The sequence below is a fragment of the Channa argus genome, chromosome 6 (assembly GCF_033026475.1).
Source record: "Channa argus isolate prfri chromosome 6, Channa argus male v1.0, whole genome shotgun sequence".
In the NCBI taxonomy this organism is placed as follows: domain Eukaryota; kingdom Metazoa; phylum Chordata; class Actinopteri; order Anabantiformes; family Channidae; genus Channa; species Channa argus.
The window spans coordinates 12,979,593-13,001,564 of NC_090202.1; the positions used below are offsets into that span (position 1 = coordinate 12,979,593).

The following is a 21,972-nucleotide window of genomic DNA, read 5'->3' on the forward strand; positions in this document are numbered from 1 at the left end:
CTTTTGTTTATTGAACATTGCTCCGGATTATCTGGTATCATGTCTATTGCCCCTTTCCAGAGAAATGTTAATGACTTAGATGTTATAAGCACATACAGGTATCAGATTCAGCTCAAAGAAGACATTAAAATAAACATTCAGTACAGAATTGTACTATACATAATTCATGAATCTAAAATGGCAACTGACATTTGGTCAGGTTGTATCAGATCAATATTGCAGGGAAATTCAACACTGGCATTAATTTTAAAGTAATGTCACACAAGACAATGCTCCTTTTATAGGAAAATTTTAATAGTTATTCAATGTTCTACATTTTACAGTAAATATACAATTACAAACTTGGCTTAGTTATAGTACTAAGATCACTAACTGATCTTTAAAAAAAAAAAAAAAAAAAAACCCTCAACATCAACAACAAAAAAAGAAAAAGAAAATAATAATAAAAAAATTTTAAAACAGATTTACACTTCATATCACAAGCCTGACGCAGGTCCTTCACTCTGGACCAAATAGCTAACATACAATTCACTTCTCTCAACGCTGAACAGACGTTGGGCTTCAGTTGCAAACACAACCTTACGGTAACAGATATACCAAAGCATGTGCAAACTGGGTACCAAGCTAAACTTCCAAAGATGGGGTTGTTCCTAATACTTGACCCGGGGAAGGGGATACAAGTATGTATTTCTTAATTTTTTTTTTTTTTTTTGGAAGACAAGGAATTTTCCACTTTTTGCATCACATTTAGTGTCAAATTAAATCAAGAGATATATCTGACAATTTGAAATTAAAAAGCTGCAGCAGAACATCAAAGACATGCCTACTATTCACTGTAATAGTAGTAATAGTAGTGTTTTAATAACTCATTAAAAAAATAACTAAGACTTTGCAACTGCAAGGCAAAAAAGAGGGAAGAGGGAAAATGAAAGGAGAGAAGTGTTTTGAATGGTTGCAGTCACTTTTTCACTGACTAAAATAAAGTGTGAGAGGAAGAAAACAGAACTGTTTCTGTTTTCCTTAGAAAAGCAAAAATAAGTAAAAGATGAAAGACCAATCATTAAGACAACTTTGCATTCCCCTCCTGTAAATACACCCAAGTGTTTATATGTCTGTTTTCACTTAAGTGCAAAGCGAAATAAATAGAGGCAAGAAAGGAAGTGAAATGAGGAAGCAGTTTCACCACCCTGAAGAATTAAACTGCTCTGTTAGTTATTTTTCCTTCAACCATCCCAAATGTCTTTCTATAAAGCCTCCACATTTCAACTGTTTTTATGAAGAGCATTGGCCCAAAGCCCATTAAAAACTTTTTAAAACTTAAAATAATAAAATTTATAAAATGTCATAAAAAATACTTACTGACAAATAAAATAAAAACAAAAAACCTCAGCTCTCAAAATTTGATATCCAATTGTGATGCCATTTTCAAACCTTGTTATTGGTGACATCTAGTGTTTAAAAAGGCTCGTTGAAATATGAAAAAGCAGTAGTAGCAGTAGAAAAAATTAAATAAAGAAAAATGCCTGACTGATCATCATAAATTTATATGACTCACATGGGGTGGTGAGGGTTGCAAAGATCAGGCTCAGAACACTAAAAGACAAATGACATGAAGGTGAGAGAGCAGAAAGCTTTAAAAAAATATATTTGAGTGGAGAAGGAAGAGAGCAAAACATATGATCTGACTTCATTTTGAATCCCTGAAAGTAGCAAAGCTAAATAAAATGTTTGAAGGGATGCAAAATGGCCTCGAGAGGAAAAGTGAAAACTGAATAAAGAAGGAGAACACAGTAAGAAAGATAAAAGTGAAACAGGCAATATGCTTTAACAACAATGTGAGAAATAGGACAGCAAGACGAAAACACAGATTCACAGGTAGTTAGACATCAAAAGGACTCAGAATTCACCAATTACTTAGTCAAGGAAAGTAATATTTACCGAATAGTGAAGTATGGCACAGGACAAAGAAGGCTGAGGAAGTTCAAGACATTATATTTTTGCATCAACAGAACAGAAATGGACAGAAACAAAGGCTTTTGAGCTCATAGTGGGTGCCCCTTTTTTTCCCCATTCAACAATCCACTTTAGTTATTCACCATCTTTTTATTTCCTCAAGGTCTGGAAAGTCTAACAATCATAAAAATGAAGAGTTTGGTGATGAGAATATTCAGACATCCTAATTTTATTTTTAAGACCTTGCGTAAAACTTCTCCCCCTCTCAGTGACACATGCAGGTGGGTGCAAAGGTTTGAATACCCTTATTTTGAAATGGCAAAAAGAGTTTGCAATTTTTAATGCACATTCAGCTAGTACAAATGTTTTATCAGAAATTAATTCTAATGACTATATCAAAAGGGACTGCGCTATCATTTTAAAAATGTGTTAGACACTCCTTGACTATTTGTTACCTCTGATGATGAAGGAACATTTGAACTAGCTGAATATAAGTTAAATATTATGTAATAGCCATAATTTCAAAATAATGGCATGAAAACCTTTGCACCTAACTGTTTGTAGGGACTGACTTGTAGGACAGGAGGTTAAAAATAATTTAAAAAGATAATAATAATAATAATAATAATAATAGTTAAAAGCACAAACAGTAGCTGCCACACTGATGCAACCATGCTTAGCTAGAAATACATTACTGTACCACTTGATATATAAATATACTGCATTTTTTAAACTTATAGATCCAATGCTATAGTGAAATACACCTGAATATAATGCATACCCATTATGTTCAATTGACCAGAGGGAAAGTAGAGGAAAAAAACATAGAATTTAATTGAGAAATACTGACAGAAGTAGTAGTTGGTTAAATAAATCCTAATGACAAGTAACATTACTGCTGTCGCAAGAAAAAACAGTTCATGAATTTATCCATTTATCTCTGTTTTACTGTCTTGAAATAAAATGTACATTGTGGGAACATTTTTCTCATGATGTCAATATCCCCTTTATATCTTCTCCAAGACAAGGGCGATATCAAAAACAAGGCTCAAAGCTAAAAAGTTTTCATCCGACAGCAGCATTATGCAATATTTTCTTGAGAATTAACCTACTATGGTACAAACATTTGGACTAAGAATACCTCAAACACTCAACCTTATTGTTTAATTTTTAATTACAATATAAATTGCTTTTTCTTCCCTCTTGCACTACAAAGCCTAGGTACCTGTTACTTAGCATTATAGTCATCAAGTTTTTTTGTTATGTTGTGCAATATTTCCTCAAGTTATTCAATACCCCAAATTTGTGATATGTTCTACTCCTTTTAACAGTAACTGTAATAATTATTGAATGGAGGCTGTGTAAAGAGCCTGTGATCCATATTTAGAGATAACAATATGCATTTCTTAAAATCAATTGAAAACGTTAAAATAATTACTGTATGTTAACAGCTGGAGGCATTCCCTCTTTATTTTATTGCAATATCAAACCACTTCCTCTACATACCTGCGCAGTAAATGCTTTTCGTTACACCAATCTGTACTCTACAGATCATTAAGTTGTGATGAGACTTTTTTTTTAATAAATCCTGAAAAATGCCACAGGCCTCACCTAAATATTAAAACCCCACCACCAACACCCTCCACATCATTTTCCCCAGCTGAGGACCAATAAACAAAGACTCAAATTCACAGAAATAGTCTGATTAAGATGGACCATCAAACAGTGTATTTGCATGTAAAAGCATAATGTAAAAAAAGCAACAGTAAACATCAGTTTATGGTCCATGTATCAATGGCAAAAACAGACCGTTTTGGTAAAAGATGTGGGCTGTTTTTTTAATGTCGAGAATCGAGAAAAATTATCTATTTGTTCATAATACTGCCAAAAGTCTCTTATTGACTTCTAGAAGCTGTTTAGCGGTTTTCCTCATCCCAATAATATGGGGTTTGAAATTGATTGTGCATGATAACAGCACTACTGTCATGGACACAAGAAAAATAAACTTAAAAAATATATATTTTTAAAAAGTCTGGTTTTACCATGAGATGGACCGAGGTCTATACACGACACAGCACACTTATTTCCCAAATGTGATGTACAACCATGCCATTATTTGTTTTTGGTCTTTTTAGCACTCACAGCACCGAGTAAGGAACTGGACTCAATCCTGTCCATCCATCAGCACATTTATTTGAATGGTCCATTATTAACTGTATACTCAAGAGTCTGTGTTTCTATTTGTGGAGTATTTGGTTATTAGTTCTCGTCTGGTTGAAGGAAAGGGGAGGAGATGATATAATCAATGAGAAATTAAGGTATCATTTGTGCAGGGAAGATGGTACAAACAAATGTATACATCATCTCTTCCTCCTTCCTTGTTGTCTGCTCTTCCACATCATCCTATTCCCCTCTCAGAATGCCACCACAGTCCCTTTAAAGTCCTCTGCTGGCTGTGTCTGCCATGCACATCGCAAGAAATTCATGGCATGTGTGTGTTTGCTTGTGTGTGTGCATTGGTCAGCAACAACGTAACTCGAGGTACTGTATGGTAAGTGCCACTAAGTGTTTGACACAGCACAGGAGCCCCTGTGTGTGTGGGCGCACTTGCATCTGTGTGTTAAAAAAGAAAATTTGCAGGAACACCCACGCTGATGATGTGGTTAGTATAAATTTGCCAGTATTTTTTTCTTCTAATGTATTGACCTCTGCTAACCACTTTAAAAAGCTAACATGACCAAATGACCCCAAAATGTTATTTAGCTAGCTAAAGATTATGACAGTGTCACAACATACTAGCCTGCATAGTATGTAGCTGATGTTTTCTTAGTGTGTACGAGGGGCTATGCTAATTTGGACACAGTCAGACCCAGCAGGATGGCTGGTACTTGGTTAAGTACTCTGCTCATAGTAACATAGCACTCACATGTAGATGTAACAACCAGCACGACGGACAAGCTACTTTTGGACAGACAGCTACGCACTGGAAGACGACTGAGATTAAACTGAAAATCAAAAAAAGCAGATTAAAAAAATAAAAAGCAGAAGGAATAACAAAGGAAGCAAATCAATTTACAGGAGAAGGTAATTCAGTTTGTGTGGTTTAAAAAAAAAAAAGAAAAATAAAGGGGAAAAAAATCCTAATTATGTTAAAACCCTGTGCTGATATCTAGTAGTTAGAAAATTTGGCAGCATAATAAGTCAATATGTCTTTGTAGTGACTGATGGAGATGATAATGAGAAATAAGTGCCCAATGTTTTCCAGCCAACTGAGCAGCAGCAGGCAGGACCAAACACACCAGCACAACACAGAAACAGGAGTGACCGACACCTGTGATTGTTCAAGAGTCCTTCTGGAGTTCCAATGATAGACACAGCAAAAGAAAATGAAAGAATAAAATAACCACACGAAAAGGTAATGACTGGTTGGCAAATGAACAAAAAAAAAAAAATAATAAAAAAAATTAAAAGCAGCTTTTGCAAAAATGTTAGAGAATGTCGCATAATAACAATAACAATAATAGTAAAGTGGCTGTTGCACTTTAGTTTTGTTCTTGCAGACAGGTGTCGAGTTCCCATGGTTACCCGCGGGCGCCCGTGTAAGATTTGAGCAGTTGCATACAATGGTGGACTCCAGATCTGATGGGAAAGAAAAGCAGAAGTACACATTGGTGACCGCCTTGCGCCTGCCTTCGACCTCTGAGGGACACCGCAGAAAGAAACGTGAAGCAGCACAGTTTGTTTAACTAAAAGAGTGCTAGATAGACAAAAAGAGGAGGGGGGGGGGGAAACAGATGGAGGGGAGAAAATTTGGGCAGTAAGGAAGATATAACGGATTAGACAAAAAAATAGTAGCAGGGCACACACTCACATTGTGGGTGGGCTCTACCAGTGAGGCGGTACATAGCTGTACCCAGGTGTCCCTTGGGGCCTGTAGGTTGGCACAGTTACTGGGTGTGCTCCAATTGGTGGGTGCTGAGGCGTTGTCAGCAGAGTCCCTAAAGAAAGTTAACCCACCATTAATGAACTTAACCAAGAATCCATCTGCTAAGGAGCTATGAAACACTGGTTTGTCCAGCTTTTAACCAAGATGCTGAAGTGGTGATCATGAAGTGGTGATCATTTTGCACAATATACAGATACATTCTTGGTTTTATTTTGTCACTTAATGATCATTTATTGTCCTGTCAACAATAAAAAAAAAGAAAAAAAAAATACAACAAGAACAACAAAAAGACTAACAACTATATCAGTTTAACCAAGCTTACTAAATCTAAAAAAAAAATATTCAAGCCAAAACAAAAGAAACTCGAAAAGACTTTCACTGTACACCCAGACATTTAAGTGCGAAAAAACAAAGCAAAAATAATTACTGACCTAAACTAAATCCACAATTTCTATTCTGAAAACTGAACTAATTTATAGTCCTTGGTTCTGGCCATACCTGCACTCATGGCCATGGTTGTCCCAGCTACCATTCCCATGGCAGCCATGCCATTGTTGCGAGGAGCAGTTACAGGAACGGGGGCTGGGTAGAGGGCCGTGGAAGGGATGCTGTTGGGCTGCACCACAGTTGTGTGATGAATCACATGTGGCTGAGCCGCATACACTGGCTGGGTATAGTACGCTCCCTGACAGGATGAACACAAAAAAAGGCTGTGAGGCTAAAGGTATGTGGTGGTACATGACACAGGACACTCTGTATATGGGTCTTTCAGTCTAACATATTACTGAGGAATATAGTCTCATTTCAAACACTCGTTTTAATCAAAGCAATGTCCTTGCAGCCAGTAGAAATCCTTAAAATAAAAAAATAAAAAATAAAAAAACTGCATTCGACACCAAGGAAATACAAAGATGTTCAGATATCCTGTTTTCTAAAATTTGTTTTAAGATCATATTCAAAACACTTGAACTCAAACTATCACAGTCGACATCAGCTGACCAGGCAGCAGAAAAATATTTAAAAAAAACTATATGTTTACATGGTACTGCTAACAATACATGACAAAAACAATTAATGGTTTCCCTACCTGTGCATATAAGTTCTGCTGAGGGTAGGCACTGCGGATGGGGTACATAGCTGTTGGGTATGGGGTGGGGGTTGGTGTGTAGGGAGGGGGTGCTCCATTTGACTGAGTGGGTGGCACTTTGTATGGGGTGCCTGCTGGAGTATATCCTATAGAACGGTTAAAATAAAAAAAATTAATTAAAAAGAGAAGAGATGGAGCATGATCAAGAAATGCATCAAAGCAAACCATGCAAATCACTTTTTGTGTGTGTTTTGGAAGAACACATGCTCTAAGTTCACCTTTGCTATTAAATTCTCGACTACTACCAAGTCACTAACTTTGCCTGTTTGGGGCTGGGCAGGTAAAGGTTTGTGGAGCTTTAACTGACAACAGTTTCGTGCTTCAACTGGAAATGTTGTTGCTGGCAATGCGCTTGAAGATGCAGAAGCACTCTGTAGATCTGATGGGAATTACAGTTGAATGACTGTGAATTCATCACTGCATTGAACCATTGAATAACTCTCATAAAATAGCAATATATTTGTAATAAAATATTAATGACTTAAATTATTATAATCACCAACCATTTTTATATTCTGAACTGAGACTTTGCTGCAAGTTACAAATAGACAAAAATCCAAATTTATTTCATGGTCTCAGTTTAGCCAAAAAACAAAACAAAAACATTTCTAAAGGCTTAGGTGTGGAACAATAGCAAGAACTTTTAAAGCTTTCTGAATTATCTGTCTATGTAATTATCTGCATTTCTTACAAAATCCACCAGATGGAGGGCTGGTCCTGCCTTTTGACTCAAAACAATACAGCCAGGGATCTTTGCTTTAGATCTTAAAAATAACCAAATTAGCTGCTCTAACTGTGACATTTGAAAACAACATTTTTGCATTGTGCAAGTAGTCAAAGTAAACGATGAGTATTTCTCTTTTATGGAATAATTTTAGCCAAAAAGGCCTATCAATTTGAGTGGCACATAACATGAATTAAGCAAAGCCACCGTTTCACTGACACTATCAAAAAAAAAAAAACAACCAAAAAAAATAAAATAAATAAAAACATGTGAGGCCTGCACCTGGACAGTGAAATGATCTGTTATGAACCAGTACATTTATGTCAGCTGTTAACTGGGCTCTGCTCTCTGATGTGCAGTAGCTTTGACTGGCCACTTGGAGGAGCCTGAAGGTCAAACATGCTACTAGCTAGATGCTGCGTGGAGCTTATGAAAGCGCTTCACTCACAAGGACAAGGGAACAAAGAGATGCTGGAGCTCTGTGCATCTCAAAGTGTGTGTCTGTGTCAGAGGGTGTGCAAAAGCACACACAGACACACACAATCTTTGCTCTAACATGCATGCAGGGCATTAGAGGACAATGGTGTGTGACAAGCACACAAAAGCCCTGCTGATACAAAACAGTTTGTCTATTCAGTGGTCTCGAGAAATAATGACATTGACCAAGACACGTTTCGAATAGGACCAGATCTGGCTTGTCTGGACATTGAATCTCGGTGAATCTTCGGTTTTATCTTTTTTCAAGTCTAAGAAAATATCAGGTGTGCTTTGGCAAAACCCAACTGGGGGAGGGGACGAGAGAAGAGGGGCTTCAAAGCCCCTACAAAACTATCCTGCCTTGACGAGATACAATTTATATGGGAAACAATTCAACTAGCTTTGCCTATTTTCAAAAATCCCTGGATTTTTCTATAATAGCAATAACTTTACATTTTCTTTGATAATTCTCTTAAAGCTTTTTGAGACAAACATTTTAATAAATTTTGCCTTTACTAAACATATTCTGCTAGATCTTAATAAAGGACTTTATCATCTGTATTCTTGTTCCCTATATACCATAAATCTGAGTGAGAGAGCTCTCTCCCTGGAACATCTTACAATCAAATTTAATTGCATATCTTCAAAAGATACAACTAAATCATTTCATCCAATTCACAAGTTGTATAGACAAAATCAATTTTAAGACTTACATAAAAAATTTGAAACTGACAAAGAAAAGCATGTTATTTTGCTTACGTTTTCATAAAATAACTAATATATCTACTGCAGGGCAGCAGTGTATGCACCAGTGGTGAAACCAAATTAATATTTTAGTTCTATATCTATCTATCAATTTTAGTTTATCCATAAATAACAGCTTTCATGTCAAATGATAATGATCCTGAAAGGGATCAAACTGGACTGAATCTCAGCTGAGAACTTCAAGGCCTTGCACACTAAACTATATCTATAGAAAACTGTATCTGGAAAGCACAGAAACAACTGCTGTTCCCATCTGCTGTGGGGACCAAGCACCGAATCCCAGCGTTAGACATATCTGCTGCTATTTGGCCACTGGCAGCTGTTACAAGCCCATTTCCTGTTCCTTTACCATCAGTGCCCTTTAGGCTTAAATTACCACTTACAGTATACTGTTCTCACATTACTGCAATCCGTGTGAATGCTGAAAACATACTGCTGATGATGGCTGATGATAAATGTTAACATTTTAAACGGTTATATAGCGCAGTTGGTAAGGCAGTCATCCACGGACCACAGTGTCAGGGGTTTGATCTCCGGTCCCGGCTATATATGTCAAAGTGCCTCTGGCAAGACACTGAACCCCTAACAGCCCTTTCCCATCCCCAGCTGTGCAGTGCCGGTCCAAGCCTGGTAGAAACTTGGGGAGGGTTGCGTCGCGTCAGGGAGAGCATCCGGCGTAAAAACTGTGCCAAATCAACATGCGGACAATGACCCGCTGCGGCGACCTTGAATGACAATTATTATCCCAGACAACACACACGTATACATGCAGTGGAAATGTATCCTCTGACTAGAAATTAAGCTTTCTGTGTAAAATATTCATCACATCTTGTATTAACCAAGGCTTTGGTGGTTACTCATCAAAAATATTCAAATATTTCTTAAAATTCTAAAGTATTTCTAACGCATTACACAAGAGAAATTGGTGCCACATATTTGAGTTGTTGGAGTTATCCATTTTGTAGATAGTCACTTCCATCTCCTGATTTTACTTTACAGAAAATGCTAAATTCCTCAATGCCAACAGCATGTTTTTGGTTTCAGTTACATATGTACATTTACAAGGTTACAGTTGGCTACCTTTTGAAAGCTGGTTTCATGTAAATTAGAAACCTGTTTTTTGTAAGAGGGGTAGAGGATTAGGGAAACCAGATTCCTCAGGCAGATTTCCCCTGGAGAATGCAGATTCCTCTGCCATATGTACTGTATGTGCAACAAGGTTCCTCCAACAACGTATGTGTGTAACAAAAGACTTCAGAGAGGGCAAGCAGCAGAATGGCTGAAGGCTGAATAAGAAAAGATCATTATGGAGATGTCCCCTAAATTTAAAATCAAAGTCAGACAAAAAAAAAGTGCCCAGTTTTTTTTTAATCAAAGAGTATACGCTGCATCTCTGCCCCCGCACTGTCCCTCTTCAGTGACAACAAACATAAAGCAGCATTTGTCACTGTACATTGTAAACAATTAAAATCGTTACTTTTTTGTTTTTCCTAGGTGAACAAAACACCTAAGTATCCTAAAACTCTGTTTGTCATAGAGCTTATTTTCTGCGATCATTTAAATGCCAGTGGAAAAACTCTACAGACTCAGGAAGATGCAAACTTCCTGGTTGGTTTACGAAATAATAAATAACTAAATAAAAATCTCTACAACACAACATGAGCTTTTTCCAAAAAACAAACAAAACAGAACTGTATTGCATCAACTAACCAAAAATAAGGTTAAGACATTTCCCTGTAGTTTAATAGTCCATAAAATGACACAGATCAGCCTATATCATCATCATCTGCATCCTGTATACCCTGTGCCAGCTTAGTGGGGCATTAATCTCAGAATTGTGTTTCATGAAAAGATCTCACCAACTTCAAAAACCTTCTGGGAAAAACAAACAAAGTGATTGCATGATCGGTCTGCGTGTGTTAGAGCCTACCTGGTGGATACCCAGGACTGCCTGTTTGATAGAGGTTGGGTGTATAGGTGGGAGCCGTGGCAGGATAGCCTCCTGGATAGCCTGCAAAGCAGCACAGATAGGAGAAAAACAATATTAGAAACCACAGCTTCACAAACAAAGAGAACCAAAGAAACACACACCAATATAGGGCATTATTTGGTTTAGAGCAGGATATGTGCAGACAGTGCTCATTAAAAAAAAAGTCTGCACGAATAACACAGAGCTCATTGCATCGTACACACTTCTGATACACCAACTTGGCACATACAACACACCTGCCAATATGGTGGGGGTGAAGATAAATTCAGAAACAATAGCAATGCACCCAGACATGTGCAAGGGGGTGCATGCACACAACAGACTCTTGTGCGTCATCAATTATGCGTCAAGCAAACAAAGCAGATTTGAACTGAGAAAAGGCTTGTGCTTGTAAAGGTGCAAGCTCTACAGAGCTAAACAAAGAGAGAGAAAGAAAAGCAGGAGTGTTAAGAGAATCTGCTTGCTATTATTGGCACTCAGACTCTCTCTTCTGTAGCCTTGAGTATTTGCTAAAACTAGTGTTGGGTGCTGTCTGCTGATGTAGGCAGAGCTACAGTCAGATGTAATGAGTCCAGGAAAAAACACTGTAGCAAAATTAAATGACTTAACTTATCTCAGCCTGCAAAGCATTTAGTTAGAGTCCAATACATTCAGAGTTAGAGTTCAATACATTTTAAATCAAAAGCTATTCAAGGTTTACCATAAAGCCAGTTTTGACTAGGTATTTTAAAAGGAAAACTACATCACTTTTCAATGAGGGTTGGCCAAAAATAAGTCTGGTAGTATTTATCAATAAAGAGACACTCCGATCCCTCCATTGTTTCTATACAGAGAACTCCCCATTTTCCCCCCTGCATCTATCCACCAGGACAGTGGAAAATGTAAAACACGTAATGTTCCATTTTAAAAACAGCAAGTTCCACAATGTGTTAGCAAATTTGGATATTCAGGGCTAATTATACGGGCCGCAATAAAGCGCCAAACCATTCCGCCGTATGCACAGAGGAGGCAGAGGATGCCGAAGCCCAACGGCCACAACAGCCGGTTTTTCAAGTGTATCTTCGACCACGTTAGCTGGTGACCAACTTCCGGATGCAGTGGTGGTGACTCGTAGTTAGGGCAGCTGTTGAAACCAGGAAGACAACACGTTAGCTGTCCTCATCCATGCCAGTTTTTCTGTTTTTCTGTTCGTTACATTACCGAAATACTTATGTATGTAATTGTTGTTTCGAGACTTGTTTTGTTTGGGTAAACGTTACAATCAACACCTGAACGCAGTTAGCACCACGCACATAAATACAGAAGCTGTTGGAAGGAAGGAAAGAGCACTGAAGGGCTCTGCTTGTGAATTCCCTCTGTCTGTTTTTGTAATAAAATGTTGAATGTATACATTTCTCTGTTTGTCTTTGGCCCTTTGAGTAAACGTATCCCATATGAAGTTATTCTACCGGACTTTGAACATAAAATAAAATAATGAAGAACCCTAGGGCATTTAATATTTTCTGTCTTACTGAGAAAATTAACTGAAATAAAGAAATAAACCTGCTGAACTATCCAGCATCCACTCTCATCACTTCAGCATTGGACATCTTCAGCTCGTACAGCGCTCAGTCAGTTGTTTCTCAACTTGTGACCACCGAGGTCGTCTAGTAAATGTCTTAAGGCTTGGTCCAATAAAAACTAAAGTAACTGTTCAAAGGGTTACTTCATGTCAGTGTAGCGTTTGCTAACACACACACTATTAAACATGAAAAAACACATTAGGCTTTGCATTAAAGGCCAACTTTAGTTTTTCAATTTGTTTTCGAACTTAACAGTAATATCGACTACAAACTGACCAACCAGCAAGACTACTTGCTGCCTGTAACAGAAGTTGCTTGCAGTAGTCCTGTCCTCTGTCTTTCGAGACTCTAAATGATCAGAACGTGGTGTAGCATAATATTGCAAACAATGACATCTAAAGGTCGAAAGGAATTGTACTTGTGGTGGCCAACTGGGGGATGGAGGGTACAGGGTGGCAATCTGATGAACAAATCTAAATTGCTTAGCCCATTTCACTCAGAATTGCTGAATGAATAGTAAAAAAGTACTGTATGGTGGCTCTGTATATGGCTGAAAAAGATCAAATATTAGTTGGATGCAATTTGTTTGTATGTACACAACAGCCTTACAAATTTTCCCGGAAGCTACTAGTTTCAAATAGCCAACTGAAGAAGTAAAATTTGGTTCACTGATTTATCAACGATATAACTAGACGAGAGGTCCTACCAAATTTTTTGAGATATTTTGGATTTAATCCACTTGTATTTTGTAACAGGGTGATAACTTCTACTTTATGTACACAAATGTTGCTCCCTGCATGTTGGTGAGAAAGAGGCTTCAACAGTCCTGTATGCCAAACACGTCAGCAACACATTTAATTTGTCCCGCTGTCAATGTAAATCATGGAGAGAACCTTACCAACAGTTGATCTCTGCTGCTGTTTGACATTTTAGGCTGCAAATAAGCAGTCTACAGGTGAGGCAGGTTAAGGGGAAACAGTCCTCTAATTAATGCATAACTGATGTCATTGTTCTGACAGATTTATAAACAATGGTTGGCTACAAATAATGGCGGCCCACAAAAATATATTGTTTTTGTGGGGAAAACCTGGGTCATGGTGTAGGGTCACGCTTCTTCTGCCTAGGACTAAAGCTCCCTTTTTTGACTTGGCCACTCTATGACAGAGCACTGACTCTCCTCCATTCTACTTCCTCAGAGAATAAGATTAATGTTCTCATCCCAGTCATAGACCAACATTACTCAACACTTCATCACAATTACCTCCCACCTTCCTTTAGCTTATCTAACACCCTCTATACTGCATCAACTCCCACTTGTGCTGTAAATGCTTAAAAATGTTAATGTCTTCAAAACATTTTTTTCTTCCACAGGTTTATAAGGAGCTGTAGGTCTTTGTTCTAATTCCCTCATATAATGTGATTGCAGAAACACTATTGTAAATATGGCAACATATCTTTTGGCATTTGTTCTTCCTCGTTTAATATTAGAAGCACCAAAGCAATCAACACCGTTCTGGTAAATGGTGGTTCATCAGGTAAGGCTAATAAGTGGGAGATCTGCCATTTGTTGCCACCCAGTTGCTCCATGTAATCTTCAACAGGTTTTAAACTTCAAACTTTCTGATTGCCCACGCTGGGTCGCAGTGTTTGCTGGTTCTCCGTGTTTGCTGGTTGTCCAGAATCCTCAACCTGCACAAATAGCTTCAACCACAAGTCTCTATACATGGATTCTTTTACATAGATAACTTCAATCTTTTCTGGGATTGTCTATAGTACTTCAAAGAAGATGGGCTGCACACGAACTTTCTGGGATCACAGATGCTGACTGAGAACATTGTCCACATCGTCTCAGTCTCTGGTGACCAACTGACCATTGGAAATACCTGTGGCTCTGATGTGCTCACCTCTCCTTCATCCTCTGCTCCAGCCCCCAACAGCATCCACAGGTATGAACAGCCTGAGATGTTTACGGAAACTGATGTTGCCAACAAATTGCTGCTCCTATGGATTCTAATTTTCCACCCAATGAAATTGATTTATTTTGTCTTACTGAATGAAAATGTCAGTCTCAATAAAGTAACCCACTAAGTCATATTGACTATCACATTCCTAGAAGCAGAGGCCGAGGTGGAGGAGTAGCAGCAATCTTCCACTTAAGCTCACTAATAAACTCTAGACCCAAACATAGTTATAACTCATTTGAGAGCCTTACTCTTACGCTTTCATACCCAAACTGGAAAACTCAAAAACCACCTCCATTTATTGTGTACTGTCTTCCAGTCCCTTATTATGAAATTTTGACTAAACTTTCACATTTTCTATCCGGTTTAGTGCTTAGTACAAATAAAATCATTTTAGTAGTTTTATTTAACGTTCATGTAGATGCTGACAGTAACTGCCTCAACACTGCTTTTAATTCATTATTAGATTCAATTGTTTTTTTCCCAAAATGTAAATAAACCCACTCATAGTTTTAGTCACACCCCTGTCCTTGTCCTTACATATGGCATTGAACCAGATAAAGTATCAGTATTTCCTCTAAATTCACTTTTGTCTGACCCTTTTCTAATAACATTTGAATTTACAATAACGGGACTGTACAGCAGCTAGAATCATCCATAAGACTCCAATGCCCCTTAGACTGCTTTTTACGCATAGACCATGCTAAACTAAATTCTACTGTCTTTTAGAGCCCACCCCAACCAAAAAGTTGTTTTACCTTTAAATGACATGTTCATATTAGATTAGATCAATCTATCTTTAGAAACTGGATATGTACCAAAGGCCTATAAAGTTGCTGTGATCAAACCTCTACTTAAAAAAACACGTCTTGATCCAGGTGATTTAGCCAATCAGCCAATTTATTTCTAAAATCCTTGAAAAAGTAGTTGCAGAGCAATTATGTGACTACCTGTACAGGAATAATGTCTCTGAAGATTTCCAGTCAGGATTTAGAGCACATTACAGTAATGAAACAGCACTGATGAGAGCCACCAACAACCTTCTCTTGTCTTCGGATAATGTCTAAATCCCTCCTACTAGACCTTAGTGCTGCATTTGACACCATTGACCACAACATTTCATTACAAAGATAGGAACATGGATTTAGGTGTAAAGGAACTGCACTGCATTGGTTTAAATCTTATCTGTCAGAGAGATTCTAATGTGTTCCTGTTAATGATGAATCTTCTATATGCACAAAAGTTAGTTATGGAGTTCCACAGGGCTCTGTGTAATAACAAATACTTTTCACTCTGAATAAATCACCTCCAGGCAACATTATTAGGAAACATTCCATAAACTGCTGTGCAGATGATACCCAGCTGTCCCCTCTGTCTGTCCCTTTCTGCAGGTATCCCCAGTTTTGGAGCTGTGTGTTTTTCCAGTGTGCAGCTACTGGTCCTTCCAACCTGCTCAATGTTTTGTTTTTGCTTGTTGCATCTTCTGGTGTTGTTCCACCTTTTCCTGGTGGAACATGGCTTCCACGTCAGCCACTATTGCCACAGGCTCTTGATGAAACCTAGTCAGAACACCAGTTATGGAGCTGGTAAGATTAGGTCCTTAAAAGAAGTTTCTTGTTTAATGTTCCCCTTCAGTCAAATACCACACAATGTTTATGCTTTTTAGGGTGAAACACTCCATGATGGGGAAGGTACCAAACCTTCCCATCACTGCGGCCAAGGAAACTCTCTTCAAAGTTGCAGCATATTGTTCTGCCATGGCACGATTGTTTGTGCATTTTGATATCCACGTCCTTTAATGGAAGATTAATACAGAAGTGTCATTTTACTATTCTAGCAGATTGTGTCACTCACACTCAAGAAAGTCATATTTGAAGTGCTGACTCCACAGGTCCTCCAACTTGGCAACAGACATACAATTTGACACAACTGCTGCTTCTCCATTTTTGGTTCTGTTGCAACTACCTTTATTCAGTGGCTCATTGACTTCCATACTAGCATATTTCTTACAGCTATTGGGCTATTGTTGAAGCTAGGGATGACCTCCTCTGGTTCCACTGCCTTTGCAACAATTGTTCCAATTAACAGTCCTATTTCTGCCCTGACGAGAGGTATTTCTATTCTTTTAAGATGCGGCCACTTACCTACATCTTCTTGTTTTAGGATGTTGCCTTGCTAACTGGAATACCTCTCTGAGAAAAAACTTCACAGAGCTAAATTAAGTTATTTGCTTCCAGGTGGCTTACCTCCTACTCTGATACCATTTTACTAGTCACAACCTTGTTTTCCCCCATAGTTGTAAGGTTAACCTTTTTCCCCATGTAGATTCCATTGAGAAGTGTGGCTGTGCTGCCAGGATCCAAAAATGCATACGAAGTAATTTATTTGTTGCCTTTTTTTGCCTTTACTCAGACAGGTGCTGATGAAGCTGAAGATGCTACAGATTGCTCAGATTTTGTTTTGGATTTCCTAGAAGATGCCACAGACACACTGTCTCCAGGACGTACATTCTCACCTATGCACTCATGTGCCTATTTAATCCAACGACCAACATTGTCACAAAATTCTTTGAATGAATAAGCTTTTGGCTCGAAGCAGCATTACTGATCTTTATTCACTTCTTATTGTGATATAAACTTGGGCAGTACCTCTTTAACTGAGATATTTACATCACAAAACTCACCAAACAGTTGTTTGATCTTTCATCAGTTTGGTTTACACCACCTCCATGCTGCAATCATCATCCATTAAATGAATTCTTTTGTTTGTTTTTTGTTTTTTTCAGATGGCCTAATTTTGCCTTTCTTGTACTTATCTGTCTTTGCAAAGCTTTTCTCTGTGGCCTGAAGAGTTGGCTTTGTTTGTCGTTTTTCCACTATAGTTATCAATTTCCTTTTTCATTATAACTTTCTACTTGCAAGCTGCTGTTGGCGTATATGACAGCATACTCAATGCCTTCGCTCCTATACTCATTAGCGGGTCAGTAACGCCTTGTTAGCAACTAATTAACATAACAGTGTTTGAAGTCCATTTTCCTTTGGAAGCTTGAATGCACTTGCTTTATGAAGAGCCTTTCTCAGGAATCCACCATACATTAGTCCATGTAGAGATGGTTTCTTACTAATGTAGAGGCAGGATTGAGGTGCATCTGCTTGGGGCCACCTCATCACCTAGTTGTGCAAGCTATGATCTCAGGCGATGTCCAAAGGATAACACATCTGTTTGATGCTTGCGTGCTACATATGGTGTTTCAAAATTTTTATTTTGATGACTAAAAATCAGTTGAGTCTGTTGAAAAGGCTGAGTCTCTTTACCAGTTCACAGAATTGGGTGCCAAGTTCATTCCAAAAGCACAACACACCATGTTCAGTGAGGTAAAAATGAACCCTAGAGTAACAGCTAAAGACTTGATTGGAGTTTTTTTATGAGTCAACCCTGCACAAAACATTGAAATAGGCGCTGTATCCATGGAAGGACACCACTAAGGAAGCCATTGCTCTCGAAAAAACCAGCCCTCTAGCATGCCCAAAGACCATCCTGACACCTCACAACACTACTGGGAAAATGTCTCGTAACCCAGTTAAAAGGTGGAATTGTCAAAGAAGAAGACAGAGCACTATGCACGGCGTAAAAATAAAAAGATTGGACAAAAATGAAAACATCACCCTGGTAGTAAACCTGTTTGGGAAACACAGAGGCATGGATGAGGGAAAACGTATGTATTCATCTTACCTGTAAAGGCCATGTTCTTAGGGTTTCCATATGGGGTCCCAGGTTGAACAGGGCTGTACACTGGATTCATAGCTGAAGATAACCTGTTCTTACTGACAGAGAGAGAAAGAGAGAGAGAGAGACAAGGGGCGGTATGTAAGCTATATGAATTGTTGTTACGATTAGCAAGTGCTTACACGCACGCACGCAATCGAAAAATTACACACTTAAGGCGACAGCCAGCTGAAGGATTTTTGCCAGCATGCAACAAAAATAAGTCTCTGTGAATCCTCACCGTCAAGTAGGCTCAACATAAGCATGTCTTTAAGAACAGACAGCTGGAATCCAAAAAAGTACAAGTACTGAAAGAAATGTACAACACATGGATCCACAGCAAAATAATGCTTTGTTTCCTGTGGGGCATTAAATATCTTTCAATATCAAAAGCTGCACATCTGCCTTATTTTCACTACTACACAAAAAAGGCAGCACAAACTCTCACAGTCTGGTTTCCACTCTGGGGCTAAATGGAGGAATGGTCACTGGAAATTTAAGGTGGTTGACATGGTTTGAATAATGGTGCCTAATAAAAGAGCTATTTATATAACATCTCTCATAAGGCATCTTTCTCCACTGGCCACATAGTGTAGATTCCAGCTCTTGTATTATTCCAACTTACCTGGTTAATGAGAGCATGGGCATTGGAATTTGTGTGTGTGTGTCTGTATGTATAAGAGTGTGTGTGCATGCGTGCCCCGTACCTCTTGTGCGTGTCTGGTTGATACATGAAACTGAATTTGTCTGTGGGATGCCCGCTCGCCATTCTTGCTGTATGCAAATGAGGAAGGAGTGGAAGTGGATATGCAAATCTGAAATTAAAACAGCGAGAGGTCATGATTACAACGAACAGAGGAAAAAAAAAAAGGCAGGCAACAGTGCAAGAGCAAATGGTTAGTGACAGCAGCAGGGGGAGACAGTGATTTGGACTGTGCGTTTGTGGTAATGCTGTGTCTGTGCCAATTACACAACAGTGCAATGATTTTGTTTTATGGAAATACAATGGCATTTAGTCTAAAACACATTTTACTGGTGTATGTATTTATTAATGTGTATAAAGTGCATGTGTGTGAGTGAACATGCAACATGTATGAGTATGATTGTTTAAATATCTGCATCTGTGCGGTGCTGCTCAAAAACACCCATACAAGCAGCGAAGCAAACAGGAAACAAAAAATAAAATAAATTAAAAAAAAAAAAAGCACCACAAAGCGAGTGAGTGAGCAAGTGACAAGACAACGAAGAACAAAATATAGTACAAATAGGCCAAGTCTTGCACCGAGCCATCAGTAAGCATGCTCCAGTACACTCGCCAGATCAACAAGAGCATTGCACGAACACAGAGCAAAACAGCTGAGAAATAAAGAAAGCGAGGTAAAGTGTTTGTGAGAGTGGTGTGTTACAAGTTCACGTGTATCTTGTTTTGATTTTACTTTAGTTTCTGTAAGAAATTGATATGTGACGGCAGTGTTCAGGCCAGTTCTGCCTAGCTTTCAGTGTGGCAACACGCATTTGTCAAATTTTGCCTCATAAAGAGCAAAATTCTTTAGATGATTAAAACCTAACTGTCATAAAGCCTGAGCATACACTGTCCCACTGTGATGCCAAACAGCATCAAGTGGCACTTTCAATGACGCAAGGAATTTTTTCAATATTCTATCCAGGAACACTGAGGTCAAAATAACCAAAGACACTCGACCACTGAATCCAAGAACAAACACACAGGTGTAGTTGCTTCTACTTGTTTTGTGCATAAATTCCTAAAAAACACAGGCACATTTCCCAAAAAACACACACCAGGGTTTGGATATGTAAAATAATAACAGTAATTATGTGTTAATTCTAGTTCATTACTCAATTACTAATTCCCCCGGGGGAATTGATTAACCTATTGCTGAAGACACGTCACAGTGTTCATCATTAATCTGTGGAATCTTTATTATTTTTCCATGCTTTACTTCCTCCTTGAGCACTCTGTCTCTCATTCCCCTCTCCTGTTAATCTTAGTTTATCCATAGCTTACTCCATCTCTGTATGCAAATGAAAAGTTTAAATATGAAAAATACAAAAATTCAACAACTCAAGAGAAACAAAAAATAGCTTGTAAATAACACAATATGCCTAGTTTTAAAGTTCAAATCAGGTGGTCTGCAATAATCTGCGCAGCGATCATAATATGATTGGTGGATATCAGTAGCCTTTCTCATTATCTTTATTCTGCCTAAACTGCGTTTGTATCTCAATATGTCAACTAGTGAGTTGGAGCACATGGACTAGTCAAAAGGGTAAATTTCACCATCTCAATATTAGTGTAAAGCAGAGGCTGGTAAAAGTTTTGCAATTATTTAGCAATATACCGTGATATAGGACAAATTAAATGTTTGAACTGATTGTGTGATTCTTCTATTTATTTTTTCATCTAACACCATTTGTTTGTATACCGGTGGAAAATGTGCCATGGCAATACATCCAATGGTTAAAAATAAGGCTAGGCGATATGGCCTAAAAAATAAATAAATAAATAAAAATCATATTGCAATACCCATGTATTTAAATCGCAAGTTTAATATATCCAATGAAAATAAAAAAATAAATAATGACTTTGGCTTTTATACTGAGCCTAGTTCTTAGCTGAGGACTTTTCAAACTACAAGCTGTAGTAGAGAAAATGCTCTAACAGCAAAAGAAAATAATTGCCTCACTTGATATTGCATGTCATGGAATGTTAATACTGCGCATGTGCACATTGCAGTGACAATGCTGATACACTAGATCACGAAGCCCTATTAGCTAAGCAGATACAATCACATTAGTTGATGTATAAAAAAAAAATTGGAAATGCCCACAATGACATGCAAAGGCTGTCATGGATCAATAATGACATCAGTGATCAGTTAACTAAAGGACCATTTATCCTTGCTCTATTGTACCCACAAGCCCCTTATTTGCGGGGGGGCAAAAAGTGGGAATACGGTCGGAAACTCTAATGCCCTTACATATTTTGGCCACCGATGTGTGTCAGCTGATACCTGGCTAAACTGAATCAACTTGATTATGGAGGCTGAGTTAGCAAACATGTTTTTAAATCATTACTTATAAACACAGCCCTGTGGAGCTTTTTTAAATGTTGAATTCCAATTTCAGCATTAGCTTTCCTTCAACACAATACTGTTCCTGCCATAGATCCTCTCGTTTAAAACCAAAATATATCCAAACCACTAATGTACTATTTCTCTTAGTGTGGTCTCTTGCTTGTTGACAATCAGGTTTGCTTGTGCTGAGGCCATTTCCACTATGCTTAGCAGCACTGCACTTAAACGCATTTGTATCTTAAACTTTCTTCATCCATTCTCACTTCCCTTTGCAGGTGGGGTAGATATCTGCATGTAAAGCCTGTAGGGATACTCTTAAAGCTTAAGCTTGTCTTAATTTCATATGTTTAGTCTATAAAACGTAAGAAATGTATGCCAAAGACATATCAAACTGTCCAAAACGTCTGTCTTGAAAATGGCAAGTCTTGTCTGCTGTATGGGAGTGAATAAGAATTGTGCACGTTTGAGGGCAGCTTGATGCACTTTTGAATTTTTAAAACCGAGGCATTCTATATTCCAAGGGGTGAATGGAGGCAGGGGAAGACAGAAATGGGGGATTCAGGCTGCAACTGCAGAGATTTTCAAGC

The 21,972-nt window shown here is 38.1% G+C and overlaps 1 protein-coding gene across 3 annotated transcripts in view; it reads right to left on the bottom strand.

Annotated features, from left to right (window-relative positions):
- Positions 1 to 273: 273 nt before the first annotated feature.
- The window catches only part of fam168a (family with sequence similarity 168 member A), a 30,551-nt gene continuing 8,852 nt past the window's right edge, over positions 274 to 21,972 (bottom strand). For 2 of the 3 annotated variants that reach the window (XM_067506513.1, XM_067506514.1), the window contains exons 2-8: positions 18,998 to 19,105; positions 18,258 to 18,349; positions 10,943 to 11,023; positions 6,987 to 7,132; positions 6,398 to 6,584; positions 5,825 to 5,951; positions 274 to 5,592 (exon numbers count right to left, since the gene is read on the bottom strand). In XM_067506513.1, coding sequence (XP_067362614.1) covers positions 5,839 to 5,951; positions 6,398 to 6,584; positions 6,987 to 7,132; positions 10,943 to 11,023; positions 18,258 to 18,349; positions 18,998 to 19,059 — 681 coding nt within the window. In that variant the 5' untranslated portion in view covers positions 19,060 to 19,105 and the 3' untranslated portion in view covers positions 274 to 5,592; positions 5,825 to 5,838. The remainder of the gene's footprint in view (positions 5,593 to 5,824; positions 5,952 to 6,397; positions 6,585 to 6,986; positions 7,133 to 10,942; positions 11,024 to 18,257; positions 18,350 to 18,997; positions 19,106 to 21,972) is intronic. The other variant, XM_067506515.1, reaches the window with a different exon arrangement.